General features: G+C 43.0%; 1 protein-coding gene across 8 annotated transcripts in view; it reads left to right on the top strand.

Moving 5' to 3' along the window:
- Positions 1 to 17,418: 17,418 nt before the first annotated feature.
- LOC122564345 (F-actin-uncapping protein LRRC16A-like) overlaps positions 17,419 to 23,457 on the top strand; it is a 472,988-nt gene continuing 466,949 nt past the window's right edge. For 2 of the 8 annotated variants that reach the window (XM_087978641.1, XM_087978640.1), the window contains exons 1-2: positions 17,421 to 17,730; positions 18,163 to 18,260. In XM_087978641.1, coding sequence (XP_087834767.1) covers positions 17,691 to 17,730; positions 18,163 to 18,260 — 138 coding nt within the window. In that variant the 5' untranslated portion in view covers positions 17,421 to 17,690. Of the gene's footprint in view, positions 17,731 to 18,162; positions 18,261 to 23,457 lie in introns of all 8 variants that reach the window. The other 6 variants (XM_087978643.1, XM_087978642.1, XM_043719088.2 and 3 more) reach the window with 6 other exon arrangements.

Here is a 23,457-nt window from a genome sequence, read left to right as displayed (position 1 = left end):
TCAGGCAAGGACAGTCCTGACATGTGCCTTGCAGATAATGCATGGATTCTGGAAAGTCAGAAGGTGAGTTACTTAATACAAAATTACCAGCCTCAGCCATCCCCTTGTAGCCACAGCACTCTAATGCATATGCAATTAAGTTTCAGATCCATGATAACCCTGAGGTTGGTAATATTGGGGAATTCAACAGTTTCTGTCTTTTAGAGATAGTCATTGCCAGGCACTTGTGTGGCACAAATACTTATCAAGTATGTATCAAATTGAATGTTATCTATGTTTTTGTATACAGACTGCTTCAGTATCTATTGAATCGAGAATAGTATAGAACATTACACAAACAGCAAACATTCCCACTCGGATGTTCTATTGAAGGTTAGGTCATTGGTGAAGTTAGACCTAAAACAGTACCCTGACAAGCTCCGGTAGTGATACACTGGGACTGAGATAATTAGACTCCAACAATCACATCCATCTCCCTTTCTGCGACACATGACTCCTTAGCAGTGGAAAGTATTCCTCTTGATTCCCATTGACTTCAATATCATGGCTCTTTCATGACCTAATTGACAAAGAACTGCTTTAATATCAAGGCTGGTCACTTTTGCCTCATTCCTTGAGTACAGGCCTTTTGTTCAGGTTTTTACCAAGGCTGTAGTGAAATTTGAAGTCAAGTAGCTAGGACAACAAAGGGAAATCATGGGCCCTTGCCACATCCCTGACATCATGTGGCTACCCAGAATTAGGAATGATAGGTTAAACCCGACGGTGACTGTTTCACACAGATTTAGCAAAAATGTCTTCTCATTTGAACTCTATTATTCTATTTACGGAGTGCATCAACAGGTTAGTTTTCAGCATTGTACATTTTATAACCACGTCATTGTCAGACAACTCCACACAACTTGGTAATTCATATCATGAAGAAGGAAGTGAGGACTGCAGATGCTGAAGATCAGAGCTGAAAAATGTGTTGCTGAAAGACGGCAGCATCCAAGGAGCAGGAGAATTGATGTTTCGGGCATAAGCCCTTCTTCAGGATTCCCGAAACGTCTATTCTCCTGCTCCTTAGATGCTGCCTGACCTGCTGCGCTTTTCCAGCAACACATTTTTCAATTCATATCATGAAGCCAGTTTTGGTTCACTGAACCTGGCTGATATCCAAACAGTAACATTCAAAACACTTAAACCTCACAGACATCACAAGCAACCATCCCAAGCACAAGTCAGAACATCTTGAACTAACAACACAACATTCTATTTGCTTGACTCTTAGTATCACTTGTACATTCAAAAAAAGTGAATGGAAATCTGCTCCAGTAAATTAGAAACAACCAATTCACCTACAATAATATGCCATTTCTATCCACATAAGTGGGTTTTGTAACGCATAGGTTGGAAATGTAAATTTCACTCTGGCAGGTAGAGAATTTTAAATTCCTGTTTTAAAAACTAACGGCTGTGAAAGTATCAAATAGCCAGAAAAATAGAACTTGTTCCGTGTTGTCCTTCAAAGGAGGAAACCCTCATTCCTAACTGGTTTGAGCACATATGTGATTCCAGTCCAGCACCAAGGTAATTGGTTTAACTAGTTTTTCATCTAGCCCAAGGAGACACCAGTCATATCCAAACTGTACCTAGTTTCAGTAGAAGGATGACAAGGACAAAGGCTAATCATAATTGGATCTTTCCCTGCCGTAATGACACCATAAAATCACCTTCCAAATTGAAAAGGGGTAATAAATGATAGCCTTGCTTGCAATACTACTATCCTAAGAATGAATCAAAGCACAGTTTCTCTTGGTAGCCTTCCCTTCCTTCCACAGGGACGGCTGTGTGTCTTAAGATACACATCATTCAAAGACTGTGATATTGTACAAGAACAAGGTTGATTAGAGGCATTGCAACAGTTTTGAAGGCATCGTACTGCTGAGCATCATGGTAAAATGTTAGCCTTGCTAGACTGGAGATCTTGCCTGAATAAAATTGTTTTGAATCCCAGTATGGTTTCAAAACTGAAAGATCTACAATCGATGTGATTGTCTCATTCCAGCAGTTGCAAGAAAAGTGACACAAACAAAGGATACCATTACAGCTCACTCCCATTGACCTAAACAAGACATTTGACCAAGTGAACTGAAGTGGTCTATTTAAACTGCTGGAGAAGACTGATGACCTGCCAACGCAGCTCAATGTGATTCCCTTTATTCATGACAACATGAGGAGCAAGCTCAGCTATGACAGGGCAACAGCAGAACACTGAGATCTGCAAAGGGGTCAAACATGGTTGTCCTGTGACAAAAACATTCTTTGGCACATTCCTCTGTTTGCTGCTGTCATTGCCCTCAGCTATTTGACAGAGCGTGTCCACATCAAAGGTTATTCAGCCTTGCTCTACAGATATCCAAGATAAATGTGCACCTCATCGAGTTGCTTCTTGCTGGGGATGCTGTACTAACATTCCTTATCATGAAACATCTTCAGTAGTAAATGGACACTTTCTAAAGCCTTTAATATGTTTGGGTTGACCATCAGCATCAGGAAGCTTAATGTCATGGTCCAGGATGTTGTCATATTGCCTGCTGTCAGCAGATACAATGTGAGACTGGAGACTTATGATAGCTTCACAAACCTAGCCTTCACAATCACTGGCAACATGTCACCAAATACAGAATTCAACACATATTGCAAAAGCTACAGTTGTTAAGTGCATACTGGATCAAGCTGAAACAGCAACCTAAGAATACAAGCCACAAGCCTCTGCCCTCAGTGCACTCTTCAACAGTAATAAAGCCTGGTGACCAGATGCTAAAAACGAGGAAAAATTGAACAGTTTCCAACTCCACTGTCTCAGATGTATCCTCAGTAATTCAATGGGAACAGGTCACCAACTCAGACTCATCTGTGAATCTGTGTCTGTGAATTCCATTAACATATAGTTATTACTAAGCCAATGGCATCTATGCTTATCTGGTCACCGTAATCACTCAGGAAGCAGGACTGAAAAAAATAGAGCCAGTAATCTTGGCATATATAGGCTAGTCCCAACCCAGGACCGACAGTTCTGCAGAGCCATCCCTGGGTCTGCCTTCTTTTCCTTATCCACACATAACTGAATGTTCTTTTCTCCCCATCACCAAATCTCCAAGGTCACCACTGCATGAACGATGTCGTGGGAGAGGAGCTGACAGTTGGCTGATGTGATCCCTCCACAGCCCACTGCCTAGACCCATTAATAGATAACTTTGCCTAGTCCAGGTTGGATCTGCCTTATAGATATTTGCCTCATTAACCTGTGGAGGGATGTTATTGCACACCTCTGTAGCAGGTGGGACTTGAAACCAGGTTTTCCTGGCTCAGAGGTAGGGACACTACATTGTGCCAAAAGACACCCTTGGTCTGTTTTTTTTATACAAGTAGACTGCTTATGAAGAGGTTACAAAGGCAGGTTAAACAGAATCCAGGTACAAATTCATTTCAATCAATCCTGTTTGGACACAACGTGGAGCAGGTGGGACTTGAGCCAGATAGCCTGACTCAGAGGATAGGACACTACAAGTGCACTACAAGAACCCTCTGGGACTGCTTTAGTATTTTTCTAAATCAAACCCATTCTGAGATATTATTAAACACCTCTGCAGCAGGTGGAACTTGAACCCAGGACTCCTGGATCAGAAGTAGGAACACTACCACAGTGGCATAAGAGCCCTCTGGCTGGGTCTGTTTCTTAGAATTAATTAATTAACTGAGTACAAAATTCACCCAGCTCTTGTTAGGTTCTTTTCCTTGAGAAAAATGGCCAGATCTGTTGCAAATCTTTTTTTTTGTAATTGGAAGCCATGGTCAGAATTTTAATTGCAATGTCTAATTGATTCTGAATGGGTGATGATGATGCAAATGGCTCTGAATGGCAAGGGATGACAATGTAAAATCATGCTGAATAACTAGGAAATAGCCGTGCAAATAGCTCTGAATTGCAGGGGATAGGAATGTAAATTCCTTACATTCTACCTGTAAGGCAAAGACATACCACCCTAAGACAAAGGCTTAAACACTACCCTTGAGACATCCAATTTCTTGCAGATCAGCAGAGCAAATTAACCATTTAATATCTCACTTCCACAGTGGGATTTGAACTCATATCACTAAAGCATTAGTCGTAATCTCTGTATTAGTATCCTAATAATGTAACCACTTTGCTACCACGTACCGCTTGGGCTGCTTATTTCTTCCCTGTTTTTTCCCAGACTGCTATCATGAACAACTAAGTGACTTTCCCACCAATAAAATACCACTACTTCTTTCGCAAGTTCGAGAGCACAGATGGACACTGTGTGCTCCTTCCACAAGAACACCTGGGCTGAGTCTTGCTTTTTATTCATTGTTTAACCTAGTTTTCTGATCAACCTGTTCAGAGAGTTCCAGCTGGACAGGCCATCACTAGTTACCAGGGAAAGTCATACCCAGTGAGCTTCATGAGAAGGTTGTTAAGTGATACCCAATAGGCCTTGTAGGGGTCATCATGATCACTTTTGTCCAATGGATGACAGTTATTTCTCCAAAGACCTTCTGGATCATTACCTTCAGGACATTCATAGTTCTACCACCAAAAAAACCTGCAAATGAGTTATAAAGGTGACATTGATAGAACATCCTGGAAGCATCTGCCAATGATTGGGGCCTTTGGAAACTCCATTCCAGAAAGGGCAGGAGAAATGGAAAGGTCAACTTGCTAAGATGTTTAACACTAAGTTGGCCACCACATTTTGAAAACCTGTCTCAGACAACTGCCTGAAGTGCAGTGAAAATGCACACAAATCTCTCTTATATGTAGTAAATTTACTGTGCAGAAGTTATTTTAAACTGACTTGCTGCTCACCATTTCTATTACAGATTTGATTTCCATCACTAACACTTCCTATTATCACCTCTGCAACATAGCCTGACTTCTTTGTCACAGTGCACCTGTGACTGAAACTCTTGTTCATATTTTAGTTAACTCTAAGTTTGACTATTAAACAGACTCCTAGCTGATCTCCCACATTTCACGCTCCATAAACTTCGTGTTATTCATAACATTGCTGCCTATGACCTTACTTTTTATCAAGTCATTCTCATCTATCATACCTTGGGTTTCTAACTGACATTGGATCCTGATGAAGCTATACCTTGATTTTTAAAATTGCACATTGTTTTCAAATCCCCTCCACTGTTTCCCCCTTTTCCACTTCTGTAATCTCTATAAACCCTGGAATTCTCTCCCTACACCTCTCCACCTCTCTATCCTGCTTTAAGACACATTTAAAAGCCAAACTTTTTGAACAAGTTATCGGTCATCTGACCTAATACTTTATCACATAGTTCAATGTTATTTTTTGCTGTGAAGTTTTATTACAGTCAAGATGCATCATCAATATAAGCTTTTAATGTTGTTACAGTAACAAGTAAATTAAATGCAGGATCTACTGTATTCCTTAAGCTGTTCCCAATATATTGGAAGATTGCTAACTGCAAGAGTGTTACATTATGAAACATACTGGCTTCATGATGCTGGAGTTTCCAAATTTTTGAGGTAGTTTGCTGCCATAAATCCTCCTTTGACTTTGGCCTAAAAAAGGGATTCATGGCAGAGAACATGCCACCACTGAATATCTACAGAAGATAAAATAACCAGATGGTTTATTGCATGATGGCATGGGCTTATGCCCGAAACGTCGATTCTCCTGTTCCCTGGATGCTGCCTGACCTGCTGCGCTGTTCCAGCAACACATTTCAGCTCTGATCTCCAGCACCTGCAGACCTCACTTTCTCCCCGACAATAAACACAACTACACTTAGACAGGTTTAATTAGTAGAACCTTAGGGAGATGGTTAAGAGACATCAGTTCCCTCTGAAAGTTGGAATGGAATCCCTTGCCACCACCCACAGACTGTGTATTATCAATAGACAGGGTGGAGCCAATGTAACAGCAACATTAACTCCTTCAGAATCATTACCTTATACAAAAAAATTCTTGATAGTCACCTGCAGCTGACAGTATTTAATAAATTTACAATGATAAAAATCCTGTTTGATACCCCATGTCCAAATTAAACCTCTTTGAATAACATACTTCATCCTGATAATTGTTTCAAATCAAAGTTTTGCGGCTTTAATTATGCCACAGATGGCCATGGTAGAAATAGTGTATATAATCACTAATTTAGATGTCCAAGATGTCTAGACAAAAGCATGTCATAGATATTTTTACGACTGATATCATTCTTTTGATGAATGTTGTCATTTGTTCATAATCAGGGGTTTAAATGTAACACTCTCAATTGGTTTATCACAGTCCAAAACCTAAAAAAAGTTGTGCCTGCTGACATGACTGAACGATTTCACACCATTGCTTGCAGGTGTTGCTACAAATTTTAAAGTTTAAAAGGTAAAAGACAGTGTAGCATAGTCTTTCTAGCAATTTAAGCCACACAATAAAAAGCCAAAGGTACGAATGTTCTCTTGGCAAGATTTCATTTCAAAGCAGATATTGATGGAAGAGGAATTTCCTTGCATTTTTTTAAGCTTGTTTTTGTAATCTTTTTGTCTCTCTCTAGGAAATGGAACAGTTGAGTTGGGTGTGGAGCGTTAAGGGTCATTGCCTCATTGAGAGGCAATAAGACTGAAAGGGACAAATGTTCACAGCTGGTAGTTTGTTTATGGGAAGACATTGGTAACAACGAGAAAGACATGGATCAATGTGATTCAATTGTTGCAAATCTGGAAACCAAGCATATTAAAAAATCATTGCTGAGAATGGCCAGGAGTGGCAGATGGACTTTAACTTAGAAAAAACGTGAGGTGTTGCATTTTGAAAGACAAACCAGAGTAAAACTTATACAATTAACGGTAAGGCCTTTGAGAGTGTCGCTGAACAAAGGACCTGGGGGTGCAGATGCATTGTTCCTTGGAAGTGAAGTCAGTGATGAACAGAGTGGTGAAGAGGTGTTTGGCACATATGCCTTCACTGGCCAGAACATTGAGTCTATGAGTTGGGATGTCATGTTAGGGCTGTGGAGGACATTGGTGAGGCCACTTTTAGAGTATTGCATACATTTCTGGTTGCCCTTCTACAGGAAAAAATGTTGTTAAACTTGAGAGGGTGCAGAAAAATTTTACAATGATGATGCCGAGACTGGAGGATTTGAGTTAAAGAGAGCGGTTCGATAGGCTGGGGCTTTCTTCCCTCGAGCATGGAGACTGAGGGGTGACCTTAAAGACAGGCATGGATAAGGTGAATAGCCAAGTTTTTTTCTCCTAGGGTGGGGGACTCCAAACCGAGAGGACATAGGTTTAAAGTGAGAGGGGAAAGATTTAAAAAGAACCTGAGGAGTAACTTTTTCACACAGTAGGTGGTACGTGTAAGGAATGAGCTGCCAGAATAAGTGGTGGAGGCTGGTCCAATTGCAACATTTAAAATACATCTAGATGGGTATATGAAAAGGAAGAGTTTAGAGGGATGTGGGCCAATACTGATAAATGGGACTAGGTCAGATTGGGATATCTGCTCAGCATAGACGAGTTGGAGTGAGGGCTCTGTTCCATGCTGTATAACTCTATGGCTAAGTGCGTAATGGTATGCAGCCAATGTTAGTTCTTCTTGCCTTAACAATAGCATTAAGACTGGTTTCACTTATGAAAGTCTAAGTTAATCAGTGCTGTCACTGGTATCATAGTACATTGGAGTACTGAAAAAGCAGATTTCAGTGTCTGCAAGGCTGTGCAAGAAAAATGCATGAAAATTAATTATTTATTGCATGTAGTACAACATCTGGTAAAGAAAGTGATGAGAAGAAGATCATGCTTTATATCAAAATAAGCTTCCCACGAATTTCCTGGTATATTTGTGAATTGCTATTTTATCCATATTTGTTACTGGTTGATATATCTCAACTAGATTCTCAAAAATTATGGATTGTTAGTTGTCAACCCATCAATACTTAAGAAGTAAGGCAGTGATAAAAACGTCTTACAGCTGTAATTCCTAATATTTTTCAAAATTGGATTTACAATTTAAGCTGATTTTATATTTTGAAAATCAAATCAAGTTATAACACGAAGTTTGTGAGAAGATTTGTACCTCGGGTGCTCGTTGTTGTGGTTCTGTTCGCCGAGCTGGGAATTTGTGTTGCAGACGTTTCGTCCCCTGACTAGGTGACATCCTCAGTGCTTGGGAGCCTCCTGTGAAGCACTTCTGTGATCTTTCCTCCGGCATTTGTAGTGGTTTGAATCTGCCGCTTCCGGTTGTCAGTTCCAGCTGACAGTTGCAGTGGTCGGTATATTGGGTCCAGATCGGTGTGCTTATTGATTGATTGGATAACACGAAGGTCAGGGAAGCCACAATCAGAAATATCACATTGTTCTCATTCAGTGCTACATTCACATGAAAAGCTTCAATGTGCTTGCATGCCAAAATACCTGAGTTAAGAAGTACATGAACAGAATTTTTTTCTCATTTATATACAAAGATTGAAGATTTATGAAACTGTTTCTTCATAAACAATATACAATCTATACTATCATGATTGAAAGTGCTACCAATGGTTGAATGCATTCCTGGAGGGTTCATCACGTGATCTTCACCTCAATCATGCCAGCCAAGCTCTCAATATCAGTCATCTGATGTGTGCTCAATGCTAATTAGAATGTGAGTAGATTATTTATTATCCACTTGGATGATTCATGATTATCAGGCAAAGGGCTTCCTCTAACCCCCCCCCCGCCAATGTCTAGGAAACAAATATTAGAGTAATTACAGAATAGGAGGTGACAATTCAACCCATTGTGTCTGTTCTGACCCTCTGCAGAAGCAGTTCATTCTTCCACTTTTCTTAATAGCACTCCATATTTTTCCTAAGGATAGTGATCCTATTGTTGAAAGTAATGACTGAAATTATCTCCACAGGGGATTCAAGATGGCAGCAGTCTGAACAGTTTGTTGTGTTGGGCTCTGTGCCATACCCCAGGCTAGGTGGGGTGCCCCACCCCCACCCCGCAATACCCTCCCCGCAACACTGCACCACAGCCCCACCCCACTCCCCTGCTCCCTGCCCCCGCTGCGCACTGCAACCAATTACTGCCATGCTGACAAAGCATCACCATGAGATCTGGGCTTAGGATCAGCGCATCGAAATGGTGGAACAGAGGACCCCGGCCTTGGAGGCTGCGATGGACAGCTCTGAATCTTGGAAGGCCAAATTCAGGCCCTGCAGGGACAAGTAGATGACCTCAAAAATCGAGGTTGGAGAAAAAAATCTACGGATCTTGCGTTTACCAAAGCATGAAGAAGGTGAAAACCTTGCTGGTTTTCTTGAGAGGTGGCTTCCAGGGTTGCTGGGGCTGGAGGTTGAGTCGGGCTGGGTGAGTGTGGAGCGGATCTACGGGATCACAGTGAGCAGGTGCAGGCCGGCCCAGCACCCCTGCCTGGTCCTAGTGCGGCTCCAGCATTACAAGCAAATGCAATTAATAATAGAAACGCCAGAAGACTGGGAGGAAATCCACAGGCTTTGGCTTATAAAGGTTCGAAGATAATGTTTTTTCATGACTTTTCTGGGGCCATAATTAAGAAAAAGAAGATCTTTGATGATGTAAAGAGAAAATTAAGAGATTTAAACATTCAGTATTCTCTGAGGTACCCGGCAGTGCTGTGTTTCAATTATGAGGGACTATCTACAACTTCGACGCGGTGGAAAATGTAGAAGAATGTTTGAACTTGCTGAAATGATAGACTTTGGCCGAGGGGGAAGGAGGAAAAGATGTGTGTGGACAATGGCATAGTATAATTTTTTAATCTTCTGTCTCTTTGTTCTTTTTCCTTTTGGGGTCTCGGGCCTTATAGGCTTGGCATTACTTTGGTGTAAATCTGGTATGTTTTATATTATATCTGTTTGGAGGAGCGGGCTCAGGGTGGGAAGGGGGTGTGAGAATGGCCTACACCCACTCCTATTTCCAATGTCAGATTCCCAAGGGTGCTGTGAGGGTCCTCCCATACCCACACCCCTTGCCATTTCCGTGTTTGCCATCTCTATCCGCCTCTAGGTCTTACCTCACCAGCGGGCGCTGTCTCAGGTTGGCACGGGGCACCGGGATCCGAAAGATACAAAGCAGACGGCGCGCTCAGGCGATACGCTGTCATGTTTGTGTGCGATTCCCCGCCATTTCTATCAGCGAAACCACAACACCCCTCCTGAGCACTCACCCCTCCCAGTTCCAGCCACTGACCCCTTCATGGCCTGGACTCCCACCTCTCTGGATTTTCCACCCTGGTCACTCAGTGACATCCCCCCCCCAATCCTCCGACCCCTACCCGCCACTCCCCCCCACTCTACTTTACTACACTGCGGTGAAGTGCCATTGCCTTGGGTTTTCCAGGAGTTATGTCAATGTAGCTTCTTGTTGTTGCTTGAGATCGCAAGCCCTTGCTTGGTTGCCGCTCCATGATAAATTGTCCCCCCCCCCATTGGAAGGTATTGACAATGCCATTGGGGTAGGGACTGGTGCAGTGGCTCAGTGGTTAGCATTGCTGCCTCACAGCGCCAGGGACCCGGATTCAATTCCAACCTCGGGGGACTGTCTGTGTGGAGTTTGCACGTTCTCCTGCTATGTCTGAATGTGTTTCCTCTCAAAGTCCAAAGATGTGCAGGTTAGGGTGGATTAGCCATGCTAAATTGTCCCATAGTGCCCAGGAATGTCAGGTGAGGGTGGATTGGCCATACTAAACTATCTCCCCCATGTCCAGGGACATGTAGGTTAGGGTGGATTGGCAATGCTAATTTACCTGTAGTGCCCAGGAACATGCAGGTTAGGGTGGATTGGCTGTACTAAATTGTCCCATAGTGTCCAGGGATGTGCAGGTGAGGGGCAATAAAAAAAAAAGTGATGTGCTGCATTTTGGGAAAGCAAATCTTAGCAGGATTTACAAACTTAATGGTAAGGTCCTAGGGAGTGTTACTGAACAAAGAGACCTTGGAGTGCAGGTTCATAGCTCCTTGAAAGTGGAGTCGCAGGTAGGTAGGATAGTCAAGAAGGCGTTTGGTATGCTTTCCTTTATTGGTCAGAGTATTGTGTACAGGAGTTGGGAGGTCATGTTGCGGCTGTACAGGACATTGGTTAGGCCACTGTTGGAATATTGCGTGCAATTCTGGTCTCCTTCCTATGGGAAAGGTGTTGTGAAACTTGAAAGGTTCAGAAAAGATTTACCAGGATGTTGCCAGGGTTGGAGGATTTGTGCTATTGGGAGAGGTTGAATAGGTAGGGGCTGTTTTCCCTAGAGCGTTGGAGGCTCAGGGGTGACCTTATAGAGGTTTATAAAATTATGAGGGACATGGATAGGATAAATAGGTAAAGTCTTTTCCCTGGGGTGGGGGAGTTCAGAACGAGATGGCATAGGTTTAGGGTGAGAGGGGAAAGATATAAAAGAGACCTAAGGGGCAACCTTTTCACATAGAGGGTGGTACATGTATGGAATGAGCTGCCAGAGGAAATGGTGGAGGCTGGTACAATTGCAACATTTAAAAGGCATCTCGATGGGTATATGAATAGGAAAGATTTGGAGGGATATGGGCCGGGTGCTGGCAGGTGGGACTAGATTGGGTTGGGATATCTGGTCAGCATGGACGGGTTGGACCGAAGGGTTTGTTTCTGTGCTGTACATCTCTATGACTCTATGGTGGTTATTAATTATTTTATTGTTCTATTTTGCTGGGTAAGGGGTGGTTAGTCCTTTGATGTAAAGATGTGTGGGGTTGAGATATGGAAGGGAGGGGAGGGTGTCCATTGTTAACTTAAGGAGTGTAAGTAAAGTTTGGGGCGCAGTCTTAACTGGAAGGTGCTAGGATGGTTGAGGTTGGGTGTGAACGACCCCTATGGGCAACGGGTGGGATCTCTGGAGATTTGTGTTTTTTGTGTTTATTTGTTCAAGTTAGGAGTAGAGGTTAATTTTTTTAGTTTTAGTAGTTTTGGTAATGTTTGTAGGAATACATTTTAGATTTGACAAAGTTTGTTTTTTCTCTACTCGTCGCACACTGAGGCTTCTTCCTCTCTGGGGACCGCGGGCTGTAGTGTGCATTCATGGCTAGCGATCTGTTCAGGTGGTGCACCTGGGATATAAATGGGAGCCATTCCCCCATTAAAAGGAGAAAGGTGCTCTCAAATCTTAGGAAGGAAAGGGTTGACATTGCACTGTTGCAAGAGACACATTTAACTGATAGGAAACATCTTAACTTACAGCGGGGGGGATATGATAGGGTATTCTTCTCCTCTTCCAACTCCAAAAGCAGAGGAGTGGCCATACAGGTACGAAGGAACCTCCCATTTCAGGTGATAGATCAAATCAAGAATGAACATGGACGGTTCATCATTCTCAAGGTGCTGATACCTGGAGAAGAGTATGACATCCTGAAAGTTTACTGTCCTCCAGCGCATCCTCTCAAATTTTCAGTTGATGCAGTCTCTAAATGAATGGCTTTTGCGGTACGCTGTATGATAATAGGAGGAGACTTTAATTGTCTCATGGACCCTGGGGTAGACCAGATGCCAAGAGGGCTGTCAGGTACACCTTGGCAATCTAAACAGTTAGTGGACTTGTGTGAGGAGTTGGGGCGAGTGGATGTGTGGAGGTATCTCCACCCGAATGGGAGGGACTTTACCTTTTACTCCCACCCACACAAGTGCCACACAGAAGTAATATGTTCTTTGTTCCGTCGGTTTCTGTGGACTTGGTGTTGGCCTGCAGGTTTGAGAGCATAATTATTTCGGACCATGAAGCAGTGTATTAGATGTTGAGACCAAAGGTAGTGGAGTAGGCATGCAGCACTGACGCATGGATCCGTTTCTGTTGAAGGATGACAACATTGTACAGTATGTCACAAGGGAGTTCAGGGCTTTTTGGGACATCAATCAGGGTATAGCCAGTAATCCATCAGTGCTCTGGGAGACCACGAAAGCATTCTTAAAGGGTACTATTATTTCATACTCAACAACGAGAAGGAGGCAGAGAGGAGAGCAGCAGGTGATGCTTGAGGCCCTGCTGAAGGGAGCCGAATCGGCATATTATACCAGACCATCCGTGGTCAAATTGCAATGGGTCACAGCTCTCCAGACTGCTCTGGACTCAGAGCTCACACAAGCGGCGAAGAGAGTGGTCTCCTTTGCAAAGCAAAGGCTGTTTGTTTAGGGGGTTAAGCCAGGTAGCTACCTGGCTAGGAAGAAAGTGCTCCACGGTCTATTGTGCCCATCAGACAGAGAACTGTGGGTGGCACAGTGGTTAGCACTGCTGCCTCGCAGCGCCAGAGACCCGGGTTCAATTCCCGCCTCAGGCGACTGACTGTGTGGAGTTTGCACATTCTCCCTGTGTCTGCGTTGGTTTTCTCCGGGTGCTCAGGTTTCCTCCCACAGTCCAAAAATGTGCAGGTTAGGTGAATTGGCCATGCTAAATTGCCCGTGGTGTTAGGCGAAGGGGTAAATGTAGGGGAATGGATGTGGGTGGGTTGCGCTTCAGCGGGTCGGTGTGGACTTGTTGGGCCAAAGGGCCTGTTTCCACACTGTAAGTAGTAAAATCTAAGAACTGGCAATGTCACTCGTGAACTGAGGAAGATCAACGCCAGATTCTGGGAGTCCTATGCAGGGTTATACCGGTCGGAGGGCTGTGGGTATGGAGAAGCGAGAATGGAATCCTTCTTTGAAAACTTGGACGTCCCCGATATAAATACAGATCAGGCCTCCCTTTTAAATGCACCTCTGACAGTACCGGAGGTGCAACTGGCGGTAAGGCAGCTTCAAGGTGGTAAGGCGCCCAGTCTAGATGGGTTCCCGAGTGAAGTTTACAAGCAGATCATACACATTAGCTGAACCACTGCTAGAGCTATATAGTCATTCGTATAACCAGGACTGCCTTCCGCCCTCTCTTAGGGAGGCTAATATCTCCATTATTTTAAAGAAAGGGAAAGACCCCAAGGATTGTGCATTGCACAGACCCAGCTTGTTGTTAAATGTGGATTTTAAAATTCTATCAAAGGTGTTGGCTGAGAGGTTGGAGAGGGTGCTGCCCGTTATTATAAAAGAGGACCAGACGGGTTTTATCAAGAACCGCAGCTCCTCCAATTATATCAGTTGAATATAGTCCAAATATGTCAACAGAGAATGATTGCGGGCTTGGTGCTCTCCCTGGATGCAGAAAAGCCTTTTGATCGGGTGGAATGGTCGGACCTCTTTGATGTTCTAGATCGTTTTGGTCTGGGAGGGGCCTTCGCCAGGTGGGTGGCAGTATTATATACAAACCCCAAGGCGACAGTTATCACAAATGAGGTTAAATCATGCAATTTTGGTGTGGGGAGGGGTAGCCGACAGAGGTGTCCCATCACTGCTACTGTTTATCTTGGTACTGGCAGAAGTTATTTGAAAGGACCCTGAAAGAATGGCACCAAAGGTGGGATTTGTGGAACACAAAAATCACTCTCTATGCTGTGCCCTTCTGTTTTTGGCCAGCCCTGAAAAGTCCACACGCTGGCTCATACAAAAAATTAAATTATTCGGCAGCTTTTCAGGCTACATATCTCAAAATCGGAAGTCATGCCCGTGGGGAGATTGGTGGAAGTACTGAAGTTGGAGGACGGAATGGAGTTTCCTTTCAGATGGTCACAGAAAGACCTCCCAGATCTGAAAAGGTACCAAACAGGCACCCTGTTGTCATATGTAGGCGAATGGATGCACAATGACCCAAAATTGATACAGCTTGATATACAGGCCTCACAGGCGAGATGTCCTCTTATAAAGGTATTGTTCATGGGTAAGATGAGATCTGTGGCTGAGCACTGTGTGAGCCCGATTATCATAATACAGTAAAAACATGGAGGATAATGCGGCAGGATGAGGGCAATTTGCTTAAGAAGTCGCCATTCACCCAATTTAGACTGGGGTCAATGGACTCCAGCTTCAGAGTATGGGAAGGTGAAGGAATCTCCTGTTTGGGAGATCTGTTTGAGGGAGAGGTTGATGTCTTTCAACTAATTAGATCAGAAATACGGGATCCCCAATAGGAACCTTTTCCGATATTTCCAGGTTAGGGATTAATTACAGAAGAAGGCCACGCTCTTGACCCAGCCATACAAATCAGATACAGAACGAAGAGTGCTCCGATATGGGGGCACTCTCTTGGTTAGTACCAAATATCATCTGCAGAGAGGGAATGCCTTGGGAAAGCATGGAGAAACTCCATGAGATTTGGAATCAGGAAGAAATCTCATCAGAAACACAAGAGGATATATGGGGGAATGTAAAGAAAATTTTGATATGCAATAAGGCACAAGTGATGCAATTGAAGATCCTCCACAGGGCCCATATGGCGCCAGAGAGATTAGTAAAGTTTAAGAAAGGATCTTCCCCGAAATGTCCCAAAATGTAAAAACAGTACTGGCACCCTTACACATTGCTTTTGGTCCTGTTACAAGATCCACAGATACTGGGGAACTATAGTGAATGAGCTGGAGAGAATCCAATGTCCCTCCTTTTGGGACTCCAAATCTTCCCTCTTTGGGTGAGCACGGGAAGAGATTATTCAACATTCTTACACCCGAATGAATTGGATATCAGAAAAGCCTCCAGGTCTTGCAGGGTGGCACAGATTTGTGATGGAACACGTCCCTCAAAATTACCTGACAAGTATGGTGTGCCACAGAACACAGCAATAAGATATGGTGGCCCTTACTCAATTATATAGACATAGATCTGTCGGCAATACTGATTAGGGCCTTTATATAGACACGAGGGCCATATAAAATGGTCCGGTGTGTGGAGGAGGCAGGGAGGGAGTGGCTTAATAAATACAGGTATATTTACTGTTGCTCCCGTGGATGGCAGTCTTGATGAAGGTGCAGCAAGTGGAGTATTGTAATAGAGTACAATGTAGTGTACTTTAATTTTAGTGGACTGTGATTTAATTTAATGTTATTTCTTTAACTTGAGTTTATGTTAATTTGGATTATGATTTGGGTTATGATTTGGAGATGCCAGTGTTGGACTGGGGTATATCAAATAAATCTGTTGGGACTATAACCTGATGTTGTGTGATTTTTAACTGGGTTAAGTAAATATGAGACAACTGTATCTTGAAGAATAGTAGGCAGTTTATTGTCAATGTTACTGTAATATAATAGTACAATATTATTTCTACTTTTCTGTAGTTTTGTACTTCTATAACATTTTTGGTTTGTTATTTTTGTAAATTTTTTTCAATAAATATACATTAAAAAAAGAAACTGACTCCACCACATTCTTAGGAAGTGCATTCCAGATCCTAATTGTCATGGTGTTAGGATGTTTATCCCCATGTTACCATCTCTTCTTTTTTAACTGAAATTGGTGTCTTTGGTTTGTGATCCTTCTACTAATGACAATAATTCTTCCCTATCGACCCTGTCAAGATACATAAAAAATAGAAATTACTGGGAAAGTTCAGAAGGTCTGGCAGGGTCTATAGAGAGAAATCAGAGTTAACGTTTTGGGTCAGGTGACCCTTCCTCAGACCCTTCTGAGGTCCATCTTGATTTGAATACTTCTATCAAGTGTTCTCTCAATCTCCTCTAGAGAGTACCATCCCATCTTCTCCTAATGTACCAAAATGTTCACAGCTATTGATTTGCATAAATTCTTTTCATGTCCTGGAGATTAGATTTTAATTCCCAGAGATGCAAACAATCATGGCTATCCTCTATGAATTCTATATATTTTATTAATCTTAGTTAAGTTCTGTAAAACTTCCCCTACACCATACCCAAAAGCAATTACTTATTCCTGCTTCCTCGCTTATCTCTATTGCTTCTACAGTTTGATGACACGAAAAACACAGACGTCCCCTGCCTGTCTCTCCAGATAGTTATCACTAGACCTCCCTTTCCTAAATGTTCAGATCAACACTCCAATGGCAGTGAATTTTACACATTAAATTTTCATGGAGGCTTACATTTACGAATTGTGCATAATTACCTCAGTTTGGTGCAGATGTTAGCTGACGATGTCCTTTGAAATACAACTTACTCTAAAACAGCTTCATGGCGTACCATTGAGGAGCATTAACAATGATAAACACCTCACAATTTTTTAAGCAAAAAGCTGTTGTTGCAGGAGGGCTATATCAGCAGGTGGCGACGTCATCCTTTTTTAACGACAAATCCAGGAGAGTGCCTGCACTGGTTTGCGGCTGTCTCTACTCCCACTGAGGAGACGCCTTGTTTTGTGTGAGGGTTTTGAGGGATACGGGGATTTCCGGCCATGCCTAGATCTCGCGAGCTGAGGGGGTGGAGTGTTGCGGTTTTGTCCTTCCGCTTAGACCTGTCTGCAATCAATGTGAACGGCTGGAGGTGGAAGATGGTGTGAAAGGACTGAGCGATTGGACAGCGGCAAAGCCCCGGGGGTCGTTGAAGGCGAAGGAAAAGCAAGTGGAGCGTTCACCCAGGAGCAGTAAATCCAGGGGCACATACAGAGAGAGAGAGAGAGAGAAAGGCTACATTGTGGAACACTGAGACATGGCAACATTGTAACTGGGCGATAATGTAACCGCTGTGCACCCTTCACAGCTCCAGCAAGCAGCAAAGCACAAGGCAACTTTCACACAGCAGCAGCAGCAGCACCAGCAGCACCGTGTTCTCTCCTGGAAAACATGACTGAAGAGGTTTCCGAGGTTCCCAAAGAGCTGCTCGGTGAGGAACGAGTTCAAGCTTCTTGAGAATGAGCAAGCCGATGTTGATTTTTTTTTTAAAATCTCGATACGAAACGAAACAATCTGAATGGAATTGCTGAACCTTCATTTGTTCGGGGTTAGATAAATATTTTCTGTCGTAGTATCCAGAGGATATATCGCGTTTGTTTATCCACTTTCAAATGCGTGCCGTATTTAGCTTAGTTTTGCTCCTGCTCAATGTGTCGATATTTCCTGTGCTTTAATCGAGGTTTGTCATGTTTTTAGTCACTTAGGAATTCTGTTTTGATTTATACGGAATCAAGCAAGTGCGGGCAAGTGAGTTTACTTACAAAAAGATAAATCAAAGATCTGGATCACACGTGATTCCCAAGGTTACAATATGGATAATGAGTGACTTTTTAATTTAGCCATTACTTTTACTGTTTCTCAGACAGCGTCAGGGATGTTATTGGGAGGAAGATTAAAATCATCTCAAAGAAGAAGGTGAAGCTCGAAGTCAAAGGCGACAAGGTGGAAAATAAAGTTTTGGTAAGAGATCAAAAACGATAAAATTGTAAAATGTACCAAGGACACGTTCTGGTCCGCTCTCGTGTTGATGCGATGTTCAAAATTATAACACTATATAGACTGAAGTACAATGAGATAGATGCCGCGCTTTCACCCCGGGTCAACGCGCGCCTCTTCCAAATCTGTTGGGTCAAAATTATGATAAACATTACTGCATCGTTCAAGTGGATTATCAAACCGAAACGGTGGGTGTTGAGGAAAACCGTGTACTTTGCCAGGTTGGTGTACGTACAGCCTTGATTATGTTAGGGTTAGTGGGGGGTGTGATTTAAAAATAACAAATAGTTGTTGGTGGCCATTTGGCCCCTCAAATCTGCTCTGCTCTGTCAGAGCTCCACCATACAGTTGCACAATCCTTTTACTTACTTTGATCTCTTGAACATAATGAATACATATCCATTAAGGAATGTCATGTTGGAAGAAGAGGAGGCGGAGAGGTATAAAGAGGGGTTTTGAGTGATTTTATTTTGTTCCCAGGCTTAAGCAACTCAAGTCATGGCCACCAATGGTAAAGCAAGTAAAATTCTTGAATACTGACTAGGTGAGACTGAAAGGAGTGTGGATAAAGGCTCCACTGGTTCAATGACAGTGTCCCTACTTCTGAGCCAGAAGACCAGGTTTAATCCCACCTGCTTCAAAGGTGTCTAATACCATTTATGGTCTGGCCAGTTAGAAAATATTGGAAAGGAGTCTGGACATCTTGCGAGTGTTGTGCGACTCGAGATTACTGCAATAGGGATGGGGCAGAATTAAGGATGATGTGAACTTTAAAATTTAAGTTGTTTTTCTGAGAGTCATCGTAGGTCAGAGAGCTCAGGTGATAGGTGAACAGAGCTCAGCTGAGTGTTAAGGAACTGACAGCAGAGTTTTGGATGGTCTCCAGTTTAGAGAGGGTAGAAAGTGGGAACCGAGTAAAGCATTGTAATGGAATTTAACCGTTCCAGTAGTAATGAAGACATGAGTAAGAACTTCACAGCAGATGAACTGAGATGCCTGAAGATACTCGGCAGGTCTGGCAGCAGCAACAGTGAGAAAGCAGAGTTAATGTTTCCAATCTAGTTACCTTCAGAAATTAGGTGATGTTGGACAACATAATAAAGTGAAAGTAGGTTGTTTCAGTAATGTTTGCACTGAATGGCCGAGTCTTATTCTGAGACAAGAATGGAAACTGCTGGTGAAACTCAGCCATGGCTCTCTGACCATGAAAGATGATGGGTTGTATTGAAAACTCAATTGCTTCACTCAAGACCTTCAGAACAGGAAACTTCAAACCTTTGCAAAGTCTGCCCTATTCGTGTCTCTCACCAAGTGGTTAATGTAACATCCTCAGGACAAAAGTGGATGCATGAAATGTGCTAGACAAAAGTGAGGACTGCAAATGCTGGAGTTCAGAGTCAAAGTGTGGCGCTGGAAAAGCACAGCAGGTCAGGCAGCATCCGAGGTGCAGGAGAATCGCCGTTTCAGGCATAAGCCCTTCATGGATGAATAAAATGTGCTACTATGTTAGCATAACCTACAACCTAAGGATGTTAAAATGGAGCATGCAAATAGTGCAAAATGGTATTTCAGAAGTGCCACACTACTTTGTTTGCTTCTGTCCATAACTTACAATGAATTTAGTTGGATGGATAGGAAATTGGATTGGATTATGCAGAAGCTAAAGGTCCCAGCTTTTAACTTCTCGTGGACAATGAAACACTTTCAAATCACCATCTAGATACTGGTTAGGCCACTCTTTGAATGCTGCATCCAAGTCTGGTCTGCTTGTTCCAGGAAAGGTGGTGTTAAACTTGAGGGTTCAGTAAAGATTTACAAGGATTTACAGGTTTGGAGGGTTTGAGTTATTGGGAGATGTTGGGTAGGCTGGGGCTATTTTCTCTGGAGCATCTGAAGCTGAGGGATGACCTTTTAGAGGTTTATGAAATCATGAGGGGCATGGATATGGTGAATAGGCAACATCTTTTTCCCCAGGGAAGGGGAATCCAAAACTAGAGGGCATAGATTAAGGTGAGGAGGAAAAGGTTTAAAAGGGACGTAACGGGCAATCTTTTTACACAGAGGGTAGTGTGTGTATGGAATGAGCTGCCAGAGGAAGTGGTGGAGGCTGATACAATTACAACATTTAACAGGCACCTGGATGGGTGTTTTAAAAAATTCTCAAAGTCAGGTTCGTAGGAGAGTAGTCTGACACAGAACAAACGACCAAGAGGCGAGTCTGCTAGAATATGAGCATTTTATTCCCCGCAGCGTCGCCACAACCAGGTCTCATACTTACAACGGGTCTGGCTTATACTCACTCTACATGTTACCGGAACTGGGAGCCGTCAGTTCTCGTAGAGCGGTTGCCAACAACCCACGCTCGGCGGTTAAACGTAACCCCGGAGCAGACTCCCGGGTCTGGCTTATACTCACTCTACATGTTACCGGAACTGGGAGCCGTCAGTTCTCGTAGAGCGGTTGCCAACAACCCACGCTCGGCGGTTAAACGTAACCCCGGAGCAGACTCCCCGAACTGGAGACTTTTCCAGCTGATATAAACATTCATGTGAACAGCAGAGCAAGGCTAAAAAACACATTCCATTCTGGTTACATACAGATAAGAAGATTCACACGGGGAGGTGTGTAATAAGATTCACACGGGACTAAGCAACACCTCCATTCCGGTTAGATTCACACATGTATTGGGACACAATTTTAACCCTTTCACCACAATGGGTATATGAATAGGAAGGGTTTAGAGGGATATGGGCCAAATGCTGGCAAATGGGACTAGATTAATTTAGGATATCTGATCAGCATGGACAAGTGAGACTGAAGGGTCTGTTTCCATGCTGTACATTTCTATGACTGTGCTGGGAGCATCTGTGGGGAGAAAGTAGAGTTAGCGTTTTGAGTCTGATGACTTTGTAGTTCTTTGTTTTGTCCCTTATTCTGAGACGCCAGAGAAGACACTTTCACTGCATGTACCATGTCAAGTTCCTTAAGGACTTTGTTTCTGTTAAATTACCACTCATTCTGAGAAACTCCAAGGAATGTAGGCTTACTGAATGTGGTTTACTCAGTCTGTTCTTATTGGGGGGGAATAAAAAGTCCTCATTCCAGGAATCCGTCTAGTGAACCTTCATTGCACTCCATTTAGGTCAAATATATCCTTCCTTCAACAAAGTGACCAAAACTAAACAAATAATTCCAGTTGCAGCTTCACGAATTCTCTGTATAATAGCATTAGTTTATTTACTTTAATCACTTGTAATGAAAACAGTAAATTATTTGTCTTTTCTGTTGTACCCCTATGTAACATGGTGTGATGCATGTGTGAGAATGCCTAGATCCCTCTGAATACAAATTTCCCAATTTCTCACCTGTTTACTTTTCCAAGCAAGGTGGACCATGTTCTCTTTTTTTTTTCCATTTTGCTTTCCATCTGTATTAATTTTCTTGCCCATTCACCCAACCTGTTTATTCTTAAAAATTCATTCATGGGATATAAATGTGACTGGCTGGACCAGTGTTTAATTGTTGATCCCTAGTTGCCGTTGAGAAGGTGGTGGTCAACTGCCATCTTGAACCACTGCAGTCCATGTGCTGTAGGTACACACAATGCCCTTAGGGAGGGAATTCCAGAATTTTGACCCAATGACATTGAAGAAACAGCAATATATTTCCAAGTCAGGATGGTCAGTGGCTTGGAGAGGAGCTTGCAGATGGTGGGATTCCCATGTATCTGTAGTGGCACAATAACTCAATGGTTAGCACTGCTGTCTCTCAGTGCAAGGGACCTGGGTTCAATTCCACCCTGAGGTTACTGTCTGTATGTGCACATTCTCCCATGTGTGCATTGGTTTCCTCTGGGTGCTCTGGTTTCCTCCCGCTGTCCAAAAATGCGCATTTTTGGGCAATTTAGCACAGCCAATCCACCTTGGTGAATATGTGGATTATCCATGAGAAATGTAGGGTTACAAGAATAGGGTCAGGGGGTGGGGGTCTGGGTGGGATGCTGTTTGGAAGACTGGTGTGGAATCAAATGTTTGGTTGCACACTGTAGGGATTCTGTGATATGATATTCTGCTGCCCTTGTACTTTGAGATGTAAAAGGTCATGGATTCGGGATGATTGTCTAGCTATCACCATTGTTAACAGCTAACCCGAGAATGCAACCTTTTTTTTAAAAAAAGGTTTTGTGATTTACACATGAAAGAAGTGAAACTAACAGATGAAAGGCTTAACAGACAATCAATTTTTCAATGTATAATTTCAGTTACATCACACTGTAAATTTTTGCTATAAATTCTGTGTGTTAGGATTGAGCCCTTCACTACCACCTGATGAAGGAGCGACGCTCCAAAAGCTCGTGTGCTTCCAATTAAACCTGTTGGACTATAACCTGGTGTTGTGTGATTTTTAACTATGGATTTGGAAGGTGCTGTCGAAGGATCTTTGGTGAATTTCTGTAGTACGTCTTTTAGGTACACACTGCTGCTACTGAGTGCTGAAGGTTGAGGAAGTGAATGCTTCTCAATCAAACGAGCTGTTTTATCCAGAATGCTATCAAACTTCTTGTGTTGTTAGAGCTGAAGCCATCCAGGCAAGTTTGGGAGTATTCTGTCACATTCCTGGTTTGGACCTTGTGGACAATAGGCTTTGGGGAGTCAGGAAGTGAGTTAATCACCAGAGGATCCCGAACTTCTGACCTGCTCTTGTCATGACGGCGTATTTATATGGCTTGTCCAGTTCACTTGCTGGTCAGTGGTAACTCCAGAATGCTGATATTGTAATTGAGTTCCAAGGGGCAGTGGTGGGAAGGTTTCTTCTTGGAGATGGTCAGTGCTCAGCACTTATGTGGTGCAAATATTACTTGCTATTTGTCTGCCCAATCCTGGATATTGCCCCGGTCTTGATGCATTTTGTCATGAACTGCTTCAGAATCTGAGTAATCGCGAATGATGTTGATTGTTGTGTATCATTTGGAAACATCCTCATTTCTGACCTTTTATGAAGTTCATTGGAGCAGCTGAGGGCACTTGGGCCTGGAACTCTACCTTGAGGAACTGGAATTAAAATGACTGACCTCCAACAACCTCAACCATTTTCCTGTGTGTCAGATATGACTCCAGCCATCAGAGAGTTTGCCCCCGATTCCCATTGACTGCAGTTTTGC

Source organism: Chiloscyllium plagiosum, unplaced genomic scaffold, assembly GCF_037043375.1.
Source record: "Chiloscyllium plagiosum isolate Xiang-an unplaced genomic scaffold, Cpla_swu_hap1 HiC_scaffold_34, whole genome shotgun sequence".
Taxonomy (NCBI): domain Eukaryota; kingdom Metazoa; phylum Chordata; class Chondrichthyes; order Orectolobiformes; family Hemiscylliidae; genus Chiloscyllium; species Chiloscyllium plagiosum.
This window is presented reverse-complemented; position numbering and strand designations above follow the sequence as displayed.